General features: G+C 39.7%; 2 protein-coding genes across 5 annotated transcripts in view; one reads left to right on the top strand and one right to left on the bottom strand.

Moving 5' to 3' along the window:
• Positions 1-38: 38 nt before the first annotated feature.
• On the top strand, positions 39-13,464 carry PRIMPOL (primase and DNA directed polymerase). Its single transcript, XM_083756133.1, is given in 15 exon segments — positions 39-182; positions 1,540-1,622; positions 3,057-3,241; positions 3,390-3,481; positions 5,007-5,148; positions 6,614-6,761; positions 7,463-7,750; positions 8,713-8,875; positions 9,353-9,450; positions 10,396-10,482; positions 10,568-10,584; positions 10,588-10,676; positions 10,845-10,927; positions 11,016-11,062; positions 13,146-13,464. Coding segments are annotated over 14 exon segments (1,752 nt in total). The 5' UTR covers positions 39-182; positions 1,540-1,612; the 3' UTR covers positions 13,449-13,464.
• The window catches only part of CENPU (centromere protein U), a 31,250-nt gene continuing 21,470 nt past the window's right edge, over positions 13,216-22,995 (bottom strand). For all 4 annotated transcript variants that reach the window (XM_083755803.1, XM_083755806.1, XM_083755804.1 and 1 more), the window contains 6 exons: positions 22,300-22,423; positions 21,086-21,164; positions 18,375-18,422; positions 17,146-17,207; positions 15,520-15,676; positions 13,216-14,519 (listed from right to left, as the gene is read on the bottom strand). In XM_083755803.1, the coding sequence (XP_083611929.1) occupies positions 14,397-14,519; positions 15,520-15,676; positions 17,146-17,207; positions 18,375-18,422; positions 21,086-21,164; positions 22,300-22,423 (593 nt within the window). In that variant the 3' untranslated portion in view covers positions 13,216-14,396. The remainder of the gene's footprint in view (positions 14,520-15,519; positions 15,677-17,145; positions 17,208-18,374; positions 18,423-21,085; positions 21,165-22,299; positions 22,424-22,995) is intronic.

Below are 22,995 nucleotides of genomic sequence, written 5' to 3'. Positions count from 1 at the left end.
AAAGGAAGAAGGAGAGGAAGCTGCCCTAGCAACGGCGACGGCCCCAGCAACAAGGAAGTTTGTCCAATGGAAAGCGCGGGAAAGCGCCCGTCGGCTCCCTCTTTTGCTCGCGCAAAGCCACTCCTCTTCGGAAGCGGCTTCGGGGCTGCAGCTGCTCTCCTCCCCACGCTCTCTTCTTAGAGGTAGGTAGGGGGGCAGCTGCGATGCGGTTCACCCCCCATCAGTGCCGGATTGACGTATAAGCTAAACAAGCTATAGCTTAGGGCCCCACTCTCTTGCGCCCCCCTTTCACTATTAATATACTTCTTAATTGTATGTCAGTTCAACAATTACTTTGATATAATACATATTTTGTTATGTGCAAATGGCTTTAGATACCTATTAGTAGGTATGTAAAAACACCAGGCAGGCCCCACAAATAACCCAGAGGTGTATTTTAAATAAAAGGACACATTCCACTCCTGTAAAACCACGCTGATTCCCGGACCGTCTGTGGGCTGGATTTAGAAGGCGATTGGGCCAGATCCAGCCCCCGGGCCTTAGGTTGCCTACCCATGCATTAGTGTGTTGGCTGCCGTGTGTCGTGCGAACGCTCTGCACGCTCCTCCCGGGGCTGGAAAGGGGTTAGTTTAATCTCCGGTTTGCTAGTAAAACTGAATTACTGTGTCGCGAAATGATGCATGTCTAAACAGAGTGTCACCAACATGAAAAGTTTGGAAAGATCTGGCTTATAGGAACCTGAAACCCTTCTTTTTGTGTGTGTGTGTGTGTGTGTGTGTGTGTGTGCGCGCGCGCTGGAAGGCCTATTTGCATTTCCTTTGCATATGGTCTGGGCGCCAAGTGGATTTTGGGCCCCGGTACACAACGTATGTGTACCGTGTACTATATGTGCACTATACAAATGAATACTACTGTATACAAATACTTTGTATTTGTATAGTACACATTGCTCTAAATAAGTCCAGCACTGGACAACTAACAGACTTTACTACTGAGCTGACGTGTCAATCACAGATATAGTTGGGGCACTGGGTCTTTACCATAGCAACTGGCTTGGCTGTTTTTGCACCTGCAGTTAGCTCAACCACAAGGTGATTTACACTTATGAAGGAAATTAACCACTTCTCATATTCAGCATGGGACGCGGGTGGCGCTGTGGGTAAAAGCCTCAGCGCCTAGGGCTTGCCGATCGAAAGGTCGGCGGTTCGAATCCCCGCGGCAGGGTGTGCTCCCGTTGCTCGGTCCCAGCGCCTGCCAACCTAGCAGTTCGAAAGCACCCCCGGGTGCAAGTAGATAAATAGGGACCGCTTACTAGCGGGAAGGTAAACGGCGTTTCCGTGTGCAGCTCTGGCTCGCCAGAGCAGCGATGTCACGCTGGCCACGTGACCCGGAAGTGTCTCCGGACAGCGCTGGCCCCTGGCCTCTTAAGTGAGATGGGCGCACAACCCCAGAGTCTGTCAAGACTGGCCCGTACGGGCAGGGGTACCTTTACCTTTACCTTTACCATATTCAGCATATTAATAGTCTACGTTTTTACAGGTATTTTCCCCTCAGTGTGTTTGCTGTCTCAAAGTAGGATAAAGACTGATTACTTCTCTGCAAGAAAGGTATCATGAGCACCAGTAAGTCCACTATTCCAAGTTCTGAAAATATTTACATTAAACTTAGCAGTATTAAGCATGATTAAAACTTCTTGCAGATAAAATCACTGCTGATTCAGAATAATTTATTTGATTCAGTTGACATTAGTGGTTCGTTCCAGAATTCTGTGAGGAGACATCGCATGGAATTAGGTGGTCTTGGTGCCTCATTTTTCCTGTGCCCCTTGAAAATCTGCTTCAGAGGGTTGGAGGACTTTCTGGGACAGGATGTTAGGGCTGCAAGTAGAGGAAATCAGCAAAAGTCCCTTCTGTTTGTGGAAGAGCTGCTGGGTCCAAATTCTTTGGATCCAATCCAGTAAATATATGTGCATATTCTGAAATATAAGGTGGGAAATGCAGATTGAAAACATAGGATACTGGACTGAATATATGATGAGAATGACATGATCCATATATATACACAGACATATTTGCATCATATCTGCATCACTGGACTAATGTCCTGTGTCATGATCACATGTATTAATACTTCCACCTTTAAAACTGATTTTCTGGTGGAACATGACATGCTTGCTGAAGGATGTAGTGGCTTGACATTAAAATATGTACTTTGAACAATTTAGTGTTAAGAGTGGTGTGTCAAGTGCAGCCCTATTTTTAAGAAGTGCATGTTTATGTACTCCAGTTTTCTGTCTTATACATGAGCAGCAACCAGCAAAGGACTCAATCCCTGTTTAATGTATATTTTAACGTGGAAATTGTGGTCTATGTGCATCTTTCCCAATATGTTGGAGCTTTCTAATAATATCAATACCCAGTTGCTAAATAAATTGTAAGAAGTGGGATGTGTTCTCTGTTCAATGTACTGCTGATGCTAGACATATCGTTTGCATGTCCACCAACCCAATTAGCCTGTGAAATATCTATCTATGCACTTCCCAAGTGTCTCTTAAAATAAGCTGAAGCTTCAAAATAAGCAAGCACCTTGTCTTACTGGTCAATGGTTTCAATTGATTCTGGAAGTGGTTAAGTCTGTACAGTGGTACCTCAGGTTACATACGCTTCAGGTTACAGACTCCGCTAACACAGAAATAGTGCTTCAGGTTAAGAACTTTGCTTCAGGATGAGAACAGAAATCGTGCTCCGGCGGAACGGCGGCAGCAGGAGGCCCCATTAGCTAAGTGGTGCTTCAGGTTAAGAACAGTTTCAAGTTAAGAACGGACCTCCGGAACGAATTAAGTACTTAACCCGAGGTACCACTGTACTTGCATGCTTCTTTGCTTATTTGCACCACCCATTTACCAATGCCACAATTTCATCTCTGGTCAAGAAGACAGTAAGAGTCGATCTGGGCTATATTTTATAATAACTATCTGTAAATAATCATGAGCTTCACTTGTTATTTATAAATGGAACTCTTGGTTGAATACAAACTTGATATTTTGATTGCTTTAGAACAGACAAAGAGAAAATGGGAAGAAAGGCTAAAGGATATTGAGGAGCTAGCATCTTCGTATAAACGACGGCCTCTCTGTGCACGTTACAAACCGCAGTTGTCCAAACCATGGCAAGCAACCCCAGTTTGGAAGCTATTTCATCGGCAAACTCAGGCATTAAACTTTGCCAAAACTTGTAAACAGGTATGATGGTTAATGATTAGAATGGGGCTTTGCCAGCAATATGCCTTGCACATGTTAAGTTTTTGTTATAGTACATTTATAATTGAGAAATGACTTGGCTTTGGGTACTTTGATTTGTTGATTGAGGATTTTTTTTTCATTTTTAAAGGATGTTCATGTATTTGCTTTGGAAAAGAATGCAGAAAACAAGCAAAGGATTTATCTTGTGACAACATACACAGAGCTTTGGTTTTATTATAGGCAAGTATCTGAAAAACAAATACTGTACGCAGAATGATTTATGTTCATATATTGATGTAACCCAAACCTTTGTGTGTTTACTTTGAATAAGTTCCCCTGTGTTAAATGGCACTTACCCCCCCATGTAGATGTGTGTAAGGTTGCAGCCATTGCAATTTAGAAGTTGAATCCAGACTTTGCCTTTGGGATATGGAAGGGCTCCTACCTTATACCTTTGATCCAGCAGTGGGATTACACTGCGAGAAGACAAGGTGAGGGGGAACTTTTGCTGAGTTCCCCAGAAGCCCCTAGCATCCCTTTTCACAGTGTTCCAGTAGGTCCCCCAATCATGTGAAGCAGATTTTGGGAGAGCACTAGGGATTGGAAGGGGAAATGGGATTCTGTAATAGTCAGCTTTCCTTCCTCTGCTGACTAGAGCACCTCCTGAGTGGAATTCTGCTTGGGATGCTCCTGGAATCAAGCCTATGCAGTGGAACCTTGGTTCTCGAACACCTTGGTACTTGAAGATTTCAGCACCTGGAAGTCCGGTTTTCAAACGTTTTTGGGAAGCCAAATGTCTGGTGCAGTTGTCGGCTATTGTTTCCAGGGTGTCTGGCCAATCGGAAGCCATGCCTTGTTTTTCGAACGTTTCGGAAGTCGAACGGACTTCTCGAACGAATTACGTTCAAGAACCAAGGTACCACTGTATATTCATTTGTGTTTTCCCCCCAGTGTGACAGAACATTCAACTTTTCATTAGATTTTTATTAGATTGAGGGTATATTTTTCTTTTTCTTCCAAAGAGGAAACTAAAAAATATGTGGGCCCATCTTTTGCACCTTTGACCTCACTCAACAACATGAGTGCTTGTGTAGCACCTGACATCTGTTGCCATATTAGTTCACTTCTGGTATAAGCTCGTTGCAACAGTTATACAGCTTTACTTAGATAGGCTCACTCAGCCAGCACATCTTTGTGCTTTTGTGTTCTTCAGCAGTGTAGTGGCTTTCTGTAAAACCATACAGTGGTACCTCTAGATGTGAACAGGATCCGTTCCGGAGCTCCATTCGCATCTAGAAGCAAACGTAACCCGTGTCTGCGCGTGCATGCGCAAGTGGCGAAACCCAGAAGTAACGAGCTCCGTTTCTTCTGGGTTGCCGTGGAGCGCAACTCGAACGTGCTCATCCTGAAGCACATTCAACCCGAGATATGACTGTACACATAAAGAACTGGGACATATTTTTGGAGCAGGCAATAACTCAAAGTGTTCCCAAACTATATATTTCTTTATAGTTTAGAGTTACTAATTCCAAATTTGATGGTAAACAACTGTGTTCATCAATAGGATGCTATGGTTTTTTTCCAGACAATAAGGGTTCTTTTCTGTTTGGCCTTTCAGAAGGTTCCATTTGCATTTCACCTGCATGCAAGGCAATAGCAATGTAAAATAACTACGATTTTATTTAAAATAATTTGGAATATTTGCTGTAATCTGGTAATTGCAATTGCAATTAATATAAATTATTATATTCTCCCTTTAATCTAGAGCATATAATGAAACAAGCCTTATGCATTGTTATGAGGTTATTCCAGAAGAAGCTGTTTGCAAACTTTACTTTGATTTGGAATTCTACATACCAGCTAATCAAGAAGCTGATGGGAAACAGATGGTAGCAGACTTGATAGAGGTAATATTAAAGTAATAAGAAATATAGATTTGGCCAAAACATTAGGGGAAATATGCTCGGTATAATGGAATTTTATCAATGAAATAAGCCACCAAGGGAGGCAGTAAAATCTTGTTCTTTGGTGATTCAAACAAATGCTACACCATCATGTTAGTTTAAAATCTAATCCTGCAAGGTATTGGGCAAGACATGCTATGACCTTTCTATCTAGTCTAAGCACTTGAGAAGTAGTAATATTAATTGTGAGGGAATATAGCGTGAGCAAACTTTGATGTTAAATACCAGAACTTCGAAATTTCAAGTAACATATAATACTTTTATTTTACCAAAGAAGAGTGCCAAGTCTTAAAGTTTCAAAAAAAGAAGTTTAGTGTGTGGTATGAAAGTTGGAGCACAATGGGGAAAATAGCAGCTGTCTCTGTTTCAGTACGTAGTCATAAGATGTGCCCTTTTGACAGAAGTGGAAACTCTGAATCTTTCTGATGCTGGGTGAAGAGGGACAGTTCCCATGCGCTGTGTAAAAGAGGAAGGACCGGGGATGAGGCCTAAAACCTTTGAAGTGTTGCTTGACCAAAAAGGCATTTTTTTTGGCCCCAGTATAAAGGACTATCAGTCCATCTGAAATGGGCTGGCCAACAATCAAAGGGCTATGTGTAATGTACTACATATGCCCTGGACCTTTTCGGCTCCCACTCACCTGCTTGCTGTACCCCTTGCAAACTGGCTCCTAAAGCCCAGGGGTTTCTCCTGAGCAGCATTCCATGAAACAGAAAGGGCTGTGGCTTAAAGGGAAAACTGACCACTGTCTCTCTCCCCATGACCAACACATAGAAGTAAGTACCCCTAAGTTGGAGGACGGCTTTTTCTACCAGATGTCTTGGATGGGACTATTTATTTGGCTTTTCATCATCTTTGTAATCAATGAAAACATAAAATAACTATATTTTTAAATACTATTACTGCAATAGGATACTGTTACAGAGTACAGTCGTACCTTGGTTTTCAAACAGCTTAGTTCTCAAACGTTTTGGCTCCCGAACGCCACAAACAAAGAAGTGAGTGTTCCGGTTTGCAAAATATTTTTGGAAGCCAAATATCTGAGGGACCTTCCTGCAGAAGCACAAAGTATTGTGGCTTAAGAATGCCCAATTTCAGTAGAGTCAATGAGCTTAAAGTCATATACCAAGTTAAATCTTAGTCATAAACATACTTACTTGTATTTTGCTGTATTTGAAATTTTCTGTTAGTTTTTCTAAAAGCTATGAAATGAAGCCATTTTTTGTGCCAGTTAATTTGGCATATCAGGTCTTTTAAATATGTTTATATTATCTTATGTTTTTACTTATGGCAATGTTTAAAATATGTTGTAAGTAGTGTGGATACTTATTGGGTAATAAGCCATTAACAAGTTTAATAATTAATAGGAGACAAAATGATAAAGGGAGAATTTTACTGTGTCTTTCAGTTCATTTGTAAAAAAATTGATGAACACTATGGAATCAAATGTTCAGTTGAAGATGTTTTGAATCTGGATTCCAGCACCAAAGAAAAATTTAGTTGCCACTTAATATTTTTGCTCCACAATGCTGCATTTAAGAATAATATTCATATAGGTAAGCACAATTTATTTCAAATGCATGCAAAATTGATTTGCAACCATTTTAAGGTAGTGGATATGAATTTATATTATCAATTTTTTATATCTAACAAGTTGGCCTGTATATACAGCCAGTTGGCAAGTGTGGCTCACATGCTTCATTGGTTAAAGTGTCTGACTAGGAGCAGGAAGACAGGTTCAAATCCTCACTCAGCCATGAAGTTGACTGAACTTGGGCCAGACTGTCTCTCAGTCTAACCAACCTCAAGGGATCGTTAAGAGGATAAAATGTTCTGGAAGAACCAACTTGAGCTCCTTGGACAAAGAGTGTAAATAATAGTAACACACAGAATCACTACTTCCAGCTTACAGAGGTTCATTGCGCAAGTTATTCCAGTCTGCACTGGTGCCCTTGCCGTCATGGTTGGTTCGGTGTGGGTTGTGTATTGCTAGCTTCCTGCAGCATGCCAGCTAATGTCATAGGGTTCTTTCTATGCTTTTGTTTGTATTCTAACCACCAGATCAGGAGCATGAGAAGCTAACTGGATAAGCTGTTAGTAAAATCTTGGAAAAAGGAATTCGTACAGTGCCTGCTGTTTTGGCTCCACCCACCCCCCAATTTATAAAGATTCAGTATTTCCTATTAGGCAAGCAATTGCATATTGATTCTTAGATTGTTTAACTTTCCTATTGTTGATCTCTCATTCTATTTTTTAGGTAACTTTTTAAGAAAAATTTTGCAGCCCGCTATTCTTTTAACTAGGAAAAGAGACGTAATGGTTCCAGAGAAACAGGTGGTCTCTCGTTCTCAGAGTTGCAAAGCTGCCACTGATTTGCCCAGCTCTGTTGAAAACCAGACTGTCACCAAGGATGTGTCTTATAGTAGACAACTTAGTGCAAACGATTCTTTGGCAAATGGTGCATCTCAGTGGAAAGAAAACCCAGATCTTTCTTTTCTAATAGTGAATGGTAAACACGGAGAAAAGCAGTTGTTCGTAGATCTTGGTAAATATAAATGCACATTTAATACACAGCTCTATGGTAATATTTTTGCATATGTGAAGAATCTGGGAACATTTTATTTATGCCTTAACAGGAGAGCTGGCAGGTATATCTGACAATCTGCTGTAGCTGGGGGGGCCCTTTAGGTATTGTCAGGCTACAACTCCCAGGAGCCCCAGCCAGTACAGCTAGTGGATGGGGACAATAGATGCTGTACTCAGACAATGAAAGGATGGCGCCATGTTGAGCACCCCTGCTATAGCCCTTGTATGTATTTCATGGTTGACAGCATAGGGTACAGGAGGCACACTAATGCTTTAAGAAGCTTTTTGCCAATTGGTTGCGTATTTCAGTACGGAGATAATTTCAAAATTACTCATTGTGATTTTGTCCAGTGTGTGCTGATTAACGCTGATACTAAAAGTGGTGGGCATGATCTGGTCCTGTTGTATGTATGACTTTGGGTATGAGCAATTCTCCGCCCATGCAAAGAGTGCCAAAAGGGAAGATGAAGAACAGCTGTCAGAGACTTCGCATATGGGGAGGGAAGATGCAATAAGGACACAACCATTCTTTATTTATACATGTGATGTTCAGGGGCATGGGCCAACATTTGCTGCATAAAGTCTACCTTCTCTTGATAAGTGTTTTCTGGCTCAGGGTGTTTGCGTATTTTCAAGCATACCTCATCTGACACCACAAACACAAGTATTGTCAGGACTCTACATTCTAATCCCCTCATATGTTGGAAATCTTATTTGATATACAAAAACACCCCCAAAAAAACCTGTTAGTGAGATCCCAGCTGTTGTTAAAGAGGTATTCAGTGATAAATTAAGAGGTGCATTCCAAGAGAGTTTATGGATTGAAATTGGTGACCTTAAACACATTTAAATGTTGAATTGCTTTGTTGATTCCAAAAGCATAAGCAATTGTAGATACAGCCAATAACCGTTTTTCTCTAGGAGTATATACAAAGAACAGAAACTTCAGATTATACAAGTCATCAAAAGCAGGAAACTCTGTTGTTTTGGACATTGCTGAAGATAACAGATTTGTTCCTGAACCAGTAAAGAATTCTTGTATAGAAGAGCAGTATTTCCTTTCCTCTTTGATCTGTAATGTAAGGTAACAATATCACTTTATTGAAATGTTAATTTCCCTAGTAGTTTTTAGTGATTATTGAGGATGTTCATTATTTCACTTGCAATGGCAATGACTGATTATTATGTATGCTAGTCCCCCTCTGCTTGGAATCCTGGAGAATTTGGAGCAACGTTGCCTTGTAGAGTCATGATAGATTGAGGTGTTTAAGCCTCTTGGCTTGAGGAGCTCTCCTCTCATATGGCTATAAATCTTGGAAGGTGGTTGCTATAAAGCAGAATTTTTCCTGTTGTCCTGTTTCTTTTTTCTATCTCTGTCATTTTATCCATGATTTGTGATTGCTTCTCCAAGCACTGATATAGCCAAGTAAGTGAAAATAATGAGCTCTTTTAAAAAAATAAAAATAAAAATGGTTTAAAGTGTGGCTATAGATGTGTGGCTGTGGAAAATATGCTTGTATCCTGCAAGTATTAAGATTCTTCCCCCTGTGTTTCTTCTCAGATATTCAGACAGTTTAAAAATTTTGTCCTGTGACAACCCAAAGGAGACAAAAGAAAAACCTACGGATTTAGACGGCAGTGTTTCTAATGGCTGTCTGGGTAATTGTGTTAAAATAAATTTTAATTCATGTTATGGAAATGATGCTATGGCATTTAAAATTTTTAAATGTTTTTATTTCATCATGTGGTTGTGAAAATGAGTATGTCTGAATTGTGAAATTTATGTCTAGCTGTGCTGAAGAAGTTTATCCTGAAACATTATTATGCATAGTAAATCCTTCAAATATCTACAATTCAAAAATTTTGTAAGCTGCTGACAAGTATTTGATTAAACCGCTCTTTGTCAGTGGTCACTGCAGTGTATTATGCACAAAAAACAAAAGGTAATCCAAAATCCAAAAAGTGTTACGTTATCAGAAATTTAAAAAATGGAGGAATGTGAAGCAGGATTAATTTGTATGGCTGCTGCTGACTAGGCTAGATATGAAAAGCATGTTAGATTTTATTACATTCTCAGTGCAGACTTGGGGGAAGGAGACTCAGAATTCAGCTTTCTTAGGTGAAGTTCATACCATTTAAGGCTCCATTCCTCTAATATGCAAAGCTGGCGGCTGCATTATTCCATCTGGCCCAGAGCAGCTCCACTGGACTCAGCTGGTGGAGTGATGCTAGCATTATTCCAGCCTCTGGCAGTAGCCTGCTGAAAGCCCAAACCAGGGGTGGGTGGCCATTGCTATGCCAACACTAGAATGCTGTAGCCTCGAACAGGTTTTTGCCTGCTGCCTCAACTGACATAAGCGGCGTGGATGCAACAGTGGCTATGTTTCTGTTATGCCCTGCTCCTGCCTGGCCAAGTTTTAGCATCATCTGTCAATGATTGCTTGTGTACTATGACAGGCAAAGAAATGGTTTTGGTATAGAGCTTTTTGCTTTTTTTTACCATGGCAATGAGGTCCTAATTCTGTTCCTAACAGTGTTCATATTTTATTTCTTAGTATGTGCTATGGAAGAATAAGTTATTAACATTTGTAATTTTTTTTATAGACCCCATAGGAGGATATCAGTGCTCACCTTATCCAGAAATTGATAACTTCGTTCTCTCTTTGGTCAATAAAGATAATGTTCAAGGAGGTAAGGAATATTTTTGGGCCAAGCAGAGGTGGTATTTCTAAAGATAATGAAGTTGTTTACAAAGTGGAACATCTCTTTTTTTCAGGGATAAGAAGATGGAACTAATTTTCTCTTGAGCAACTTCTTGTATATGACATCTCCAAGTACCGTTGGTGCATGAATATTGGCAGAGCTCACAAAAGTAACAATATAATGTATGTATACTTTGGTATTTTCCTAAAAATAATTTGTTCAATAGGTTAATAAAACTAGGATTACCTTTTCTGCAAAGCATTTATCTGTAGCAAGGCTATAAAATAGAGCAATTAAGATCACTCTCATTGACTGAAACTTACATAAACTATTAAATCTATTATTTCAAGGATTGTAATAGATTTGAAAAGTGAGAATTGGTATCAAAAATGCCATGACCCTGTTTGCAGAGCAGAAAACTTCAAGTCAGAATGTGAGTACTTTTTTGTATTACCTACAATATTATAGCTACTAATGTTAAATGGTTATAATTCAATATAAACTCTCTTTGTATTTAACAGGTTTTCCACTACCAGATGAGGTGTGCCTCCCATTTCTTTTCAAAGAGGTATGCTTTTCTCACAGTGCAATATTGAAATGTTTTGGTTATATCCTGGCAAGACCTATTTCTGTAGCAAACAGTAGTTTAGAAAGTGAGTTGTGTAGGTGAAAAAAGAGCAAACATAAGAGAGAGAAAATTCCAGGCCTACTTTTAAAAATAAAACCAGTATTTCATTAGCACAGTCTTGATGTTGTCATAGGCTTGCATTATTAAGGTTCTGCAAGTGCATAACTCCTCTCAATTTGTGTACAATATGCCCAAGAATTGAAAATTGCTCATTGTGAGTTGGGGTTGTGAATACTGTAGTACTGCTTGTGTTTCTCTCATTAAAGTCTTATGCAAGCCCATCCCTGATCTGTGAATTCCTTTAGTCTGCACAGTTGTGCAACTGCTAGGAAGCACATCCCACTAAAACCAGAACTTCATAATAAGACCTTCTCCATGTGTTATTTTGGCAGAAGTATTGTTAATGAAAATGCAAGTAGACTGCTCCTGCTCTATCATGAGCTAGGTTAGAAAGTACAGTGGGATCTTGGTTTACGAACTTAATCCGTTCCGGAAGTCCGTTCTTACACCAAAACGCTCTTAAACCAAGGTGTGCTTTTCCCAGAGCAGCAGGGGACTCAATTTACAAATGGAACACACTCAACAGGAAGCGGAACACGTTCTGCTTCCAAGGCAAAGTTCACAAACCAAAACACCTACTTCCGGGTTTGCAGCATTCTTAATCCAAGATGTTAAAAAACTAAGCTGTTCTTAAACCAAGGTACCACTGTATGGTGCAAAAATATTGTTGTCTAATTAGTAAAGTCTGAGCAGAGTTGTGTGTCTTAACTTTTTTCTTACCAGCAATAACAGATGACTAAATGTGCAATATAGGGTCATGTTGCTGGGACAGAAATCGCAAGTGCCCTCTATTAACCTCCTAATAAAGGAATTCCTAGCTTTTCATCTACTACTTTGAAAATATATCTGAGCTACACTACAGCTCTTTGACCATGTGGAATAGCACCCTTTCCACTTGAATTGGTGGCTTTTTTTCTTAAAAAATGTTTAGGGGTACTCTCATTTTCCTACTCTTATTGAAATACTGCCCCTCCATGAGGCCAAACTTAGATTCACAAAATGTTTAGGGGTATGCGTACCCCCAGAAAAAGCACTGGCGGCAACCACCTCTTCATAACAATTTTTGAACATATAGATTAACTATCTTAACAAAAAGTAGGCCTCTGAGCTGCTGCACATATGTGACATCATTTAATCTGTGAACACTCAAGGTGAATGTGAAACATCTCAAGTGAAAAATAGTGATGATGTTAGATGCTGTGAAATTTCTATCTGGTAACTAATTTGCAAGTGAACTTGCATGTGTGGCCTCTTAGCTTTGTGCATTCAGGATCTTTAAAAGACTAACCTGTTAGAAAGTCTCCCACTGAGGCTTAGCTCTTTCCTATTGAAGGAAAGCTTCTTCAACAGCCATGAGATATTGTGTTGGGCAGCTGCAGACAGTTATTGGCTTATGCCTCTAAACACCAAAGCAGGCAGTATTTAAGAGTGTTTGCAGCTACTGTATATGAATACTTGTTGGAGCACATGGTGCTCTACTGAATTTATAAAAAGCACCAACTTTGATTGGTGCATGACTTAAGGCCCTATAACAGCTCAGGACCGGGTTACTTGTGAGACTGCCCTGTCACCCAGTAGATTGCTGCCACCTGAGGGAGAGTTTTTCTTGCAAGTTCCAGAGATCTCAGAAGCCCATTCCACAATAATTCGGATCAGAGTTGTTAGTGAGGCCCTGCTCTGTGGAATAGCATTTCTTTCACAATACAACAGGCACCCAGTGTCTGCACTTTCTGAAAACAATGTTTTAGATTCATTTTTTTGTTTTTCATGTTTAACTGTTTTTCATTATTTGTAAATTGCCTTGAGACAATGGTTTAGAAGGCAAGCAATCAATGGTAGTAACAATAACAAAAAAATAAACTTGTATCTGGTTGTATGAAATATATAAATATTTTAAAACCTGGTTAAAAGTTATAATCCTCAGATAACTATTTCTTTTGAAATCACTTGTTTACTTTAAAAGGATGAAGAATATGTGTATATAATGGATGAAAATGGAAATATTGAGGAAAAAGCAAACACACACCACAACCTTACAGAAAGAAAATCTTTAACGACAACACATGAAAATAGAGAGCTGAACACCAAGAAAAGCTCAAGTATCACAGGAGATAATGAAAATGACATCTGCTTTTTGGAAGCTGCTGAGGATATAGAATTAGCTGAAGCTGCTGAAACATTTCAGCCTTGGAGTACAGATGAAATACCTGATGAACTCCTAATAGAGGTTTCAAGAAAACACAAAGGAGATGAAACAAAAAAGTAACTCTACTTTAATAAATTAGGTATGGCTGAATAAAAAGCATTCACGAGGGTAGTTATGTTGGCAATAGCCAGACAAGCTAGCCAACAATGTGCTTTTACTTGAGAAATCATGATGGTTCAGCTAGCTAGTCCCAAGAGTTCAAACACCAAAAAACATTAGTACCCCTTACAGGGCTGAAACAACTTAGCAACCACCAAGATGCCAGTTAATGAAATATGCTCTCTCTTAATTCTAGAAATGGATTAGTACAGCTAAATAGTCAAATGAATAAAGTTATAGTGTAGAAAGTGATTTGTGTAATTCACATACATGTCCAACTACACATATATTAACTGTTTCGCACAGAGTGTGAGATTGGCAGAAGAGGGGACAAACCACCTGCTTCATTTTAGAATGTTTTTCTCTGGTATGTTTTAATTATGTTAGTGATGGAAAACAAAGTAGCTTAATGTAAATTATACTACCCCGTGGGCCACAGGTAGCCAACATGCTGCTGTTCAGATGTTCTTAGGGCTTGACAGCAAGCAGTGAGGTCACTTCTCAAGCTTGCCATAAAAAAAACTATCAAGGTTTATCTTGTTTATATTCAGTTTTCTGTCCTATTCCACTTCTTATTTGCCTCCAACTTAACTGGCAATTTAAAAAAGCATTTATTGCTTTTTATGCTGAGTTCAGATAGCAACACTAAAAGTATGAATAGTTCAGCCACTTGAGAAAAATCTCTTTAAAAAAGGACTAATCTTCCAATTTCCTGCTTCAACTACAATTCTATTAGAGGTGTCAGTGGGGTGGCATTCAACTGTGTTTTACTCCAATTAGACCTAGTGAAATTAATTGACATAACTTAGTAATGTTCATTAATTTCAATGGGTCTTTGCTGTGTAGTTGTATTTAAAATATGGCAGGGTATTCGTTAGGCAGTAAAGTGTAAATTATATGTATATATGTCTAGTCCTCCGTTTGTGAATCTAAAACCTGTTGTAATTTTGAGTTGATACGGCGAATGTGGCTTTCAGCTCCTAAAATTCTTCGTGATTCCACCAGGAGTGCAGGAAGGCTAGAGGCACCATACTATGAAAGAAGAAAACGGGGGGGGGGGGGGGGGGGAGAAACAATGTTTCTAAGAAAGGCAGTATTAAAACACTTTGTGCAATAATCCAGTCACAGCCCCACCCACCCATGCAGTTGCACCTGGATCAACACTAACCACTCACGGTAGTTTGGGGACTATTCAGAACCAGGTTTGTCAAATCGAGTGGTAGCCTGGCAAGGCATTCCAGGGGCCATAGGATATACAGTGGTGCCTCGCTAGACGAAATTAATCCGTTCCGCGATTCTCTTCGTCTAGCGGTTTTTTCGTCTTGCGAAGCAAGCCCATTGACAGCTTAGCGGATTAGTGCTAGAGCTGTCAAGCGGCTTCCAGCGATCAGCTGTTAAGCGGCTTATCAGCGGAACAGCTGATAAGCGGCTTAGCGGCTTAGGAAAAGGGCAAAAAAAGCAAAAAAAAAAACCGCTGGGGGACGCAAGATTTTTTCGTCTTGTGAAGCAACCCCATAGGGAAATTCGTTTTGCGAAGCGCCTCCAAAACAGAAAAACCCTTTCGTCTAGCGGGTTTTTCGTCTTGCGAGGCGTTCGTCTTGCGGGGCACCACTGTACTGGATCTACCTCTAGGTGGGCAGTATCACTTTTGTATGCACCAAGGGTGGATCAGGTGCCTTTGGATCTGCTGGATCCAAACCCCTTCTTTCCCTCGGCATGCCACTGGGACTGCTGAGAAATGATTGAATACACTACCCCTGGAGCTGGTATACCAATTTTCCCCTCCCACTGGATGGGAGGGAACTACAAAAGAAAAGGCTGGAGCAGCACAGAATTTGGGGCAGGGGGGAGGTTAAATGTTACCACCACAATAAGCCCTTTCAGAATGAGCACAACAGGGTTTGGGTGGTTTCTCTGCCATGGATTCTCCCACCCACCCAGCTGCCCAAAACAACAGTAGCAACAATGAGGATTTCTCTACCAAAGTAATGAAATACTGCATATGGCATCCAACTATTAAACATATACTTACTACTGTTTTTTCTTGTGGGTTTTCCTTTCTGACATTGACATATTTTTGTTTAAGATCCTTTAAATCAGTCACCAACTGAACTGCATTCCTGAGAGTGGATAGTTCTCCCTTTAGTTCAGCATATTCTCTTTCCAGTTTCTTTAGCTGTGGTTCAGTTCTGCAAAACACAAATGTGTAAGCGTTGTGCCTTGATGAGCTACCTGGTTCTGCTAAAAAATAGTTAACTGTAGCTAACATTCAAGTGATCTTCTGCTCAGTCACACATGGGTTCTTCACTTCCACAGAACAATGTTTTAAGAAGCTCCTGAGCCAAAGATTACTGATTGATTGAACTTCTAAACAGCCATTCAGCTGAGGCTACCTTAGTGCCTTAAACAGAAAGTAATAAATACAATAGAATGGGAGCTGGGACTTGTCCTTCCCTTCAAAGGTACAGAGCCCACTCTATTTGCGTGCATCAGTGCTTTTCCATCTAGCTCCTCAAGATGAGCTTCTAAGAGCCTACAGCAAGAAAGAGATGTGTGACTGTACAGAAGACCACTCAAAGAACATCACTTTAAAGTAAGCAACCTGACTTCCTTCATGCTATGTGTGTAGATGCAGAAATGGAAGTTTACCAAGCTGGCCTCCCTGGAGGACACAATCCTGCAAGATGGTTCCCCCAAAGATTTCCTGGCTCTAAGATCTAAAGCATAGCGACTAATGATGGTACAGCATAGGCTAGATGGTTACCTAGCAGAAGTCTGTTAGCAACACACCTTGAAACAGTTCAAATCCATGAGATAGCCTCAGTGACAAATGATCAGCAACAATGGACTAACATATGTGTAAGTTGTAACTCCTAAGACAACAAACTTCTAGCAAAAAGCTAAGGAAAAAGGTTTAGAGTTAACTGAATAACAGCTAAGCTGTCAGTTGAAAAAGACCTGGGCAGAAAGGCATTTCCACTCATTTGAGAGGAGGCTCTAGAATTTTCCAAAATGTTGCTTTTGCACAAAACCCACGTGACTCCACAGAGACCATGAAGAATCATCTTTAAAAAAAACACACCTTGAAAACAGGTTGTCGCAAATTGTGTTTATGAAGTTTCCCAGTGTTTAGAAATGCATGTAACAAAGAAGAGAACAATGCTCTAACAATAAAATTATTATCTGTCAACATTGATAATTGCACCAAACAAGTGGAATTTATGATTCATGATAAAACACAAAATACAGTGGTACCTCGGGTTAAGTACTTAATTCGTTCCGGAGGTCCATTCTTAACCTGAAACTGTTCTTAACCTGAAGCACCACTTTAGCTAATGGGGCCTCCTGCTGCTGCCGTGCTGCTAGAGCCCGATTTCTGTTCTCATCCTGAAGCAAAGTTCTTAACCTGAAGCACTATTTCTGGGTTAGCAGAGTCTGTAACCTGAAGCGTATGTAACCTGAAGCATATGTAACCTGAGGTGGTACTGTACTACAGAATATAAAAAAGCATGCACAAATGAGCTTATGAGAGGTGTATCATAAGAAAGCATTTTAAACTTTAAATATAAGAAGTGTTCTGGACTATGTCTAAAACTTAAACAAATCTAAAATGTATTTCAAGCTATTTCATGAAACATTTTAACTGATGAGAACATACTTAAGAAGTTCTCCTTTGACCTCTGTCAAACGCTGCCTTTTCTTATTTGTTGCTCTCACCATCTGTAATGACAATAAATATATTTTAAGACGGAAAAGCAAATCATGCAAAGGGTGATATCCAGCTAAGTCATACTTTGAGCAGACCCACTGAAATCAATGACCTTAACTAACATGCCCATTGATTTCAGTGGACCTACTCAGCATATAACATTGGCTATCACTTCAGTCAGTCCTTAATCATTTGTACACCTGCACTCTACAAAGTATAAAGGGGACATCTTTTGTACACATGATCTTGCTATAATAAGTACAATGAGTGACAGAATAAATAAATACAATTAATGTACAGGGGGACAAGTGATGTTTACAGAAAGGAAATCCAAGTGATTAATTGGTATAAGAGGACAGAACATTCATTATATAAAATCAATACTTGCCAATATGAATACAATGGCATTAATGCCAGTGGTTTTATTTTTAAAAAATTGTCCACCAAAACTAAGGTCTGCTTTTAGAAAAGCTATAGCAAGAGAACAAAACAGTTGTAATAAATTCATTTTCTCATATAAGGCATACCAATCTATTTGGGCTCTTTATCACATAAAATAGTGAATATAATGCTCCTTAACATCCAAAATGGCAGGAAGAGAGCCAGGAGTTGTATGAAAGCTACACATTTTGGTCTAAGAAACACACACTTTTCATAAACTGTATCCAGCAATGAGTACTGAATGCAGATTTGCTTCTTATCCTGGGGAATGTTCAGTTGCAGACGGCAGTACACAAGCACTACACCTGATCAGGTTGATTATATATGTTAACTGAACACATTTCAGTCAATACAATTAGCCACAGAGACAACATGCCCTCTGGTGTCCTGTCTTATGATTCCAAACATTCTCCCCTCTAACAGCCACCTCGGAAGCAGTAACCTCGCCTTCCCATTCACTCCAAAGCAATCATGGATGAAAAACGTGGGCTTCAAAGCAGCACACCTCTAAAACTAGCATGTCTCAGAGCCAAAATCAACACGAGGGCATAAATTCTTGCCACAACAGTTGGATTGAATCATTATTGGAAGGAGAGCTTCTCCCTCTGGTGAAACTCACAGGGCACACTGCGAACTCCAGCTCTTAATTCACTGAAATGTCCTAATCCAACATGCATACTCACTTCTGTAGTTAGACAGAACCCATACAATTAATGAAGATTCATGAAATTGTTTACCTTTGCATTTTTCAATTTTGTTGTTCTAAGTTCCTCAGCACCTGCAACCTAATGAAAATGTGCAGGTTTTAGTAATACATCATAGCTTCTTAATTTACTCTTTTAATCAGTTGTTTTATTATGACACAGCTTTTATGTGCCACTGTAGGGGTTACAATTCATTGGTTTAACATTTTCTAGCCATGGGGTTTCTGGAAGTAAATATCCAATTACAAGTAATCTGAGAGGTTTTTTTTGAGGTCTCTGACATCACCATGCCAACAAAGGTCTGTATAGTTAAAGCTATGGTTTTCCCAGTAGTAATGTATGGAAGTGAGAGCTGGACCATAAAGAAGGCTGATCGCCAAAGAATTGATACTTCTGGAGGATGGCGCTGGAGGAGACTCTTGAGAGTTCCATGGACTGCAAAAAGATCAGACCTATCCATTCTTAAGGAAATCAGCCCTGAGTGCTCACTGGAAGGACAGATCGTGAAGCTGAGGCTCCAATACTTTGGCCACCTCATGAGAAGAGAAGACTCCCAAGGAGAAGGGGATGACAGAGGACGAGATGGTTGGACAGTGTTCTCGAAGCTACCAGCATGAGTTTGATCAAACTGCGGGAGGCAGTGGAAGACAGAGGAGTGCCTGGCGTGCTCTGGTCCATGGGGTCACGAAGAGTCGGACACAACTAAATGACTAAACAACAACAACAATTCTTTTAGAGTTCTGTGATTTCCAGATTTCTCCCTTTAGCATATGTCTGTTGCAGCTTTGGGATCAAGAAGGCTGGCTAGAAGGCAGGAGTTGGCTAACCATAACATAGAGTCAACAAGGTAAATGTTGGAAATGTAAAGAAATGGAAGGAACATTCTTTCACCTTTGGTGGACGTGCCCAAGGATTAAGGCTTTCTGGGAAATGATCTATAATGAACTGAAAAAGGTATTTAAGTATACTTTTCCCAAGAAACCAGAGGCCTTTCTTCTGGGCATAGTTGGCCAACTGGTGTCAAAGAAGGACAGAACTTTCTTTATGTATGCTACAACAGCTGCAAGAATACTCATCGCAAAGTACTGGAAGACGCAAGAGCTACCCACCGTGGAAGAATGGCAGATGAAGGTGATTGACTACATGGGACTGGCTGAAATGACGAGCAGAATCCGGGACCAGAGAAGAGATACAGCGGAAGAGGATTGGGGAAAATTTAAAGAATATTTAAAGAAACATTGTAAAATTAATGAATGTTAGAAAGACGCTGGATTATAAAATAAGGGGTTAATTGCGGCAAGGGTAAATTTAAAGAAATCAAAAAATATTAAAATTAAGCTAAAAGTATGGGAAGAATTTGCTGAAAATTTATTATGAAATTAGAATACAGAATGGGGAGGTATGAGGAAGTCGGGAAAGTAAGTTATAAGAAAGAAAAACTAGAATTTATACGTGTTCTATGTTTACATTTTCTTTTTCTATATTGTTTTGTTATTGTGTTTTTTCTTTATTTGTGTCGTGTGTGAAATTGTGAAAACTTTGAATAAAAATTTATTAAAAACAAAACATAGAGTCAACAAGGGAAGCTCAAAAGCCATGGTTACTCATATGAGAGACAACCAAAACTGTGACCATTACTTTTTGATTCCTTCTCCTTTCTGTGCTCTTTCCAAGACTCTAGCTACACTATCCTGCTGTAGCCAACTAGGATACAGCTCCTACAACTTTTAGGTCCATGAGTAAGTCCACGTCAGAATCCCAGGTGAATGCCAACTGTTGGGACACTGTCTTGGCTCAGTCCAACATTAGGGCCTAAGCAGGTAAGTTACAAAGATTCTGTAATTTGTGGAAAGTTACTTAGTTTTCATAGTTCTGACTTTGTATTTATTATCCTAAGCCAAGAATCTTAAAGGATCAGTGCTCACCTGGGGAAAATATGATTCAAAGTTTTATTTAAAAGATTTATCCCACCCTTCATCTTTCTTTCCTGGTTGTTTTACAATACCTCTTCCATTTGAGAAACATGGCTGGAGTCTTTTAAAAATGTTAAATCATTAATTGCCACAAACATTTTTCATACTAAGTATTATTTTAATTTTGCTGTGGGCACTTTGTTAACACTATCGTTTCCAAGTTTGAGAATTAAATAATACAACAGGTTTCAGTTCAGTTTTCAAACGTTCTCTGTCATTTGAAAAACAAGTTTTAAAGTCTGCAGTTGGGAAAACAGCAGAGGAAAAATCATGTCAGATAATACAAAGCCTTTGTATGTGTAACAGTAGAAGGGAAGCTTTTTTTGATGAGGGTCACATTCTCTCAGGTGCAATTTGTTGAGAACCACATGGTGAACCATCTCCTTATCCTCCTTGTGAAGAACAGATCACTCTTGCTACAGCTCTGAACAGATAATTTTCAGAGGGCTTTCCCCCTTCCACCACTCCATCCCTTTGAGCCCCACATTTCCCTCACCGGTCTAAGAAATGCAAGTCTGTTTGCATTTTGGCAGCGCTGCACCCTCATTTCCATTTGTCAGCCTTATTCACGCAGAGCATTTCATTAGCTGGCATGCCATAGCCAATAAGCAAATTTTATCATTGTAGGCTGTTTTCGGGGTTTCCCCCTATTTTTTTAATGCTTCTGCAAACTCCAGTACCTCCCTCTTGTGCATGGATGGTGCTGTTTTGGTAACATAAGCAATGGCACTTACATCTGAACAGCAGAAATAAGGGAACAACTGTACTTACATTATTGGTGAGTTGCTCTCTGAACGCAAAAGAAAAGCTATCAATAGCTTTCCTACATATTTTCAGCTCCACTCCTTGTCTGAATAGGGAAGAATGCATACAAATCAGTATATTAAACCTAAAGAGAAATGCTGAACTGATCAGTATATTGAAAAACATTCTAGGTATTGAACTTGATACTTTGAGTGGACAAAAACTGGAAAATGCCATCAACTATCCAAATTTCTCCTACTGAAAAACACGTGAAATTATAACTTCAAACACTGAAAGCTTAATTTAGTTGCATTACATTTGGTTAGTTCATCCTCATTATGGTTTAAACTTGAGGGATGGGAATTGTTTTAGATAAGCACCCATTTGTTTTGTTCTAGTGTTCTTTCTTCCTATATACATAAAAATGTAAGGTTGCCATTGCACAGCGCCCATTGGAGGACTTGTAGTGCGTCATCACAATACTGGATTTGCATGAAGTCAGGACGGGGCAGAGGAACAGAAGAGAAGGCAGGCTGCACAACAGCAGCAGTCATGACATGGGAGTGAGCACAGAGGGACACTGAGGGAAACTGCTGCTTTAAACAACATCAGAGGATGCGAAGCCCTCAGATATTCCACAGAATCTTCCCACAATCATATATTTCATTCATGGTACCATGTGTTGTCTTTGACAAAATGTCTCAGATTGAATGTAGTACTTTATAAGATGTATTTAATTAACAAGCAACTACTCATATTTGTACAACATTCATCAACTGAACTTAAACTGACAAACTTGCTCTTAAGATTCTACTGCTCTTAATCTGCCGTAAGATTACTGTATCTCTTCAGATTCTACTAATCTTAAGAGATACAGTAACATATCAGCATGGGGTGTTTGTGCAAAGAAGGCTGCAGAGGAAGAAACATGATGATGGGGGTGCCCTAGGGTAGTAATGTGTGGGGAGGGGAATGGCAAGGGCTTGGCGAGTTGAGTGAGCAGGGGCAGAGTTCCTAGGAAGTAGTATCAGGGAAAAATAATTTCATAACAGTAAAAATGGCTTGGCCTTTTGGTTACAATCATATGACAACATTCACTATGTTTAAACAGCACAGCTGCAGCAAACCAATCTGTAACAGAGAGAGCACATAGTATTGTGGCTTAAGAATGCCCAATTTCAGTGTAGTCAATGAGCTTAAAGTCATATACCAAGTTAAATCTTAGTCATAAAGATACTTACTTGTATTTTGCTGTTATTTTCTCAAATGCATCCAGAATAACATCAGTTTCTTTGACACGGCTGGCAGCCTTTTTCATGTCTTTGGAACCCCAAACCTTTATCAAATCTGGCTCAGCATCTGAATCTAAATAAATAGTCTTTTTGAAGCAGCTTTTGAGATTATAGGTCTCAGCCAACCCTCATAATTTATGATATAAAATGCCTCAAAATTGCACCAACTTTTAATAGAAGAAATAAAATCCATAAATGATGGCATTATAAAACATTGTCTTTCAGTTGTGAAATTGAAGACAGCACTGCATGGTAGCACTAAAAAACAATGCTAACACTTATTGTTTCATATATTGGCAAGCAAAATAGTGACCATTAGGTCACCTAATAGGCAATGGTCTGATAATATGATGAGCCAATGTGGCATAGTGGTTAGAGCGTCTGTAGTAAAGTTAGGAATTCAATCCCAATACGCTGCCACCATGTAGAAATGTTAGGGGGCACAGCATCCCGCCACTACCCCCTTGTAGTAATGTTACGGACACACACCCCTTCCTCACCTATCCTACAATCCAGCGGGACCAGGCTAAGAGAGGGAAGGTGCTGCCGCAATATATACTTTTTACAGGACCAAACACATTAAAAGGGTAGATGCAGCCACCACTCCCTTGTAACCCGGGATAGCCATGAAGATTAACCCAAGGG

The sequence above is a fragment of the Podarcis gaigeae genome (assembly GCF_964106915.1).
Source record: "Podarcis gaigeae genome assembly, chromosome: 9".
Lineage (NCBI taxonomy): Eukaryota > Metazoa > Chordata > Lepidosauria > Squamata > Lacertidae > Podarcis > Podarcis gaigeae.
Note: the sequence above shows the minus strand (reverse complement) of the source record. Positions and strands in the feature narration are given on the sequence as shown.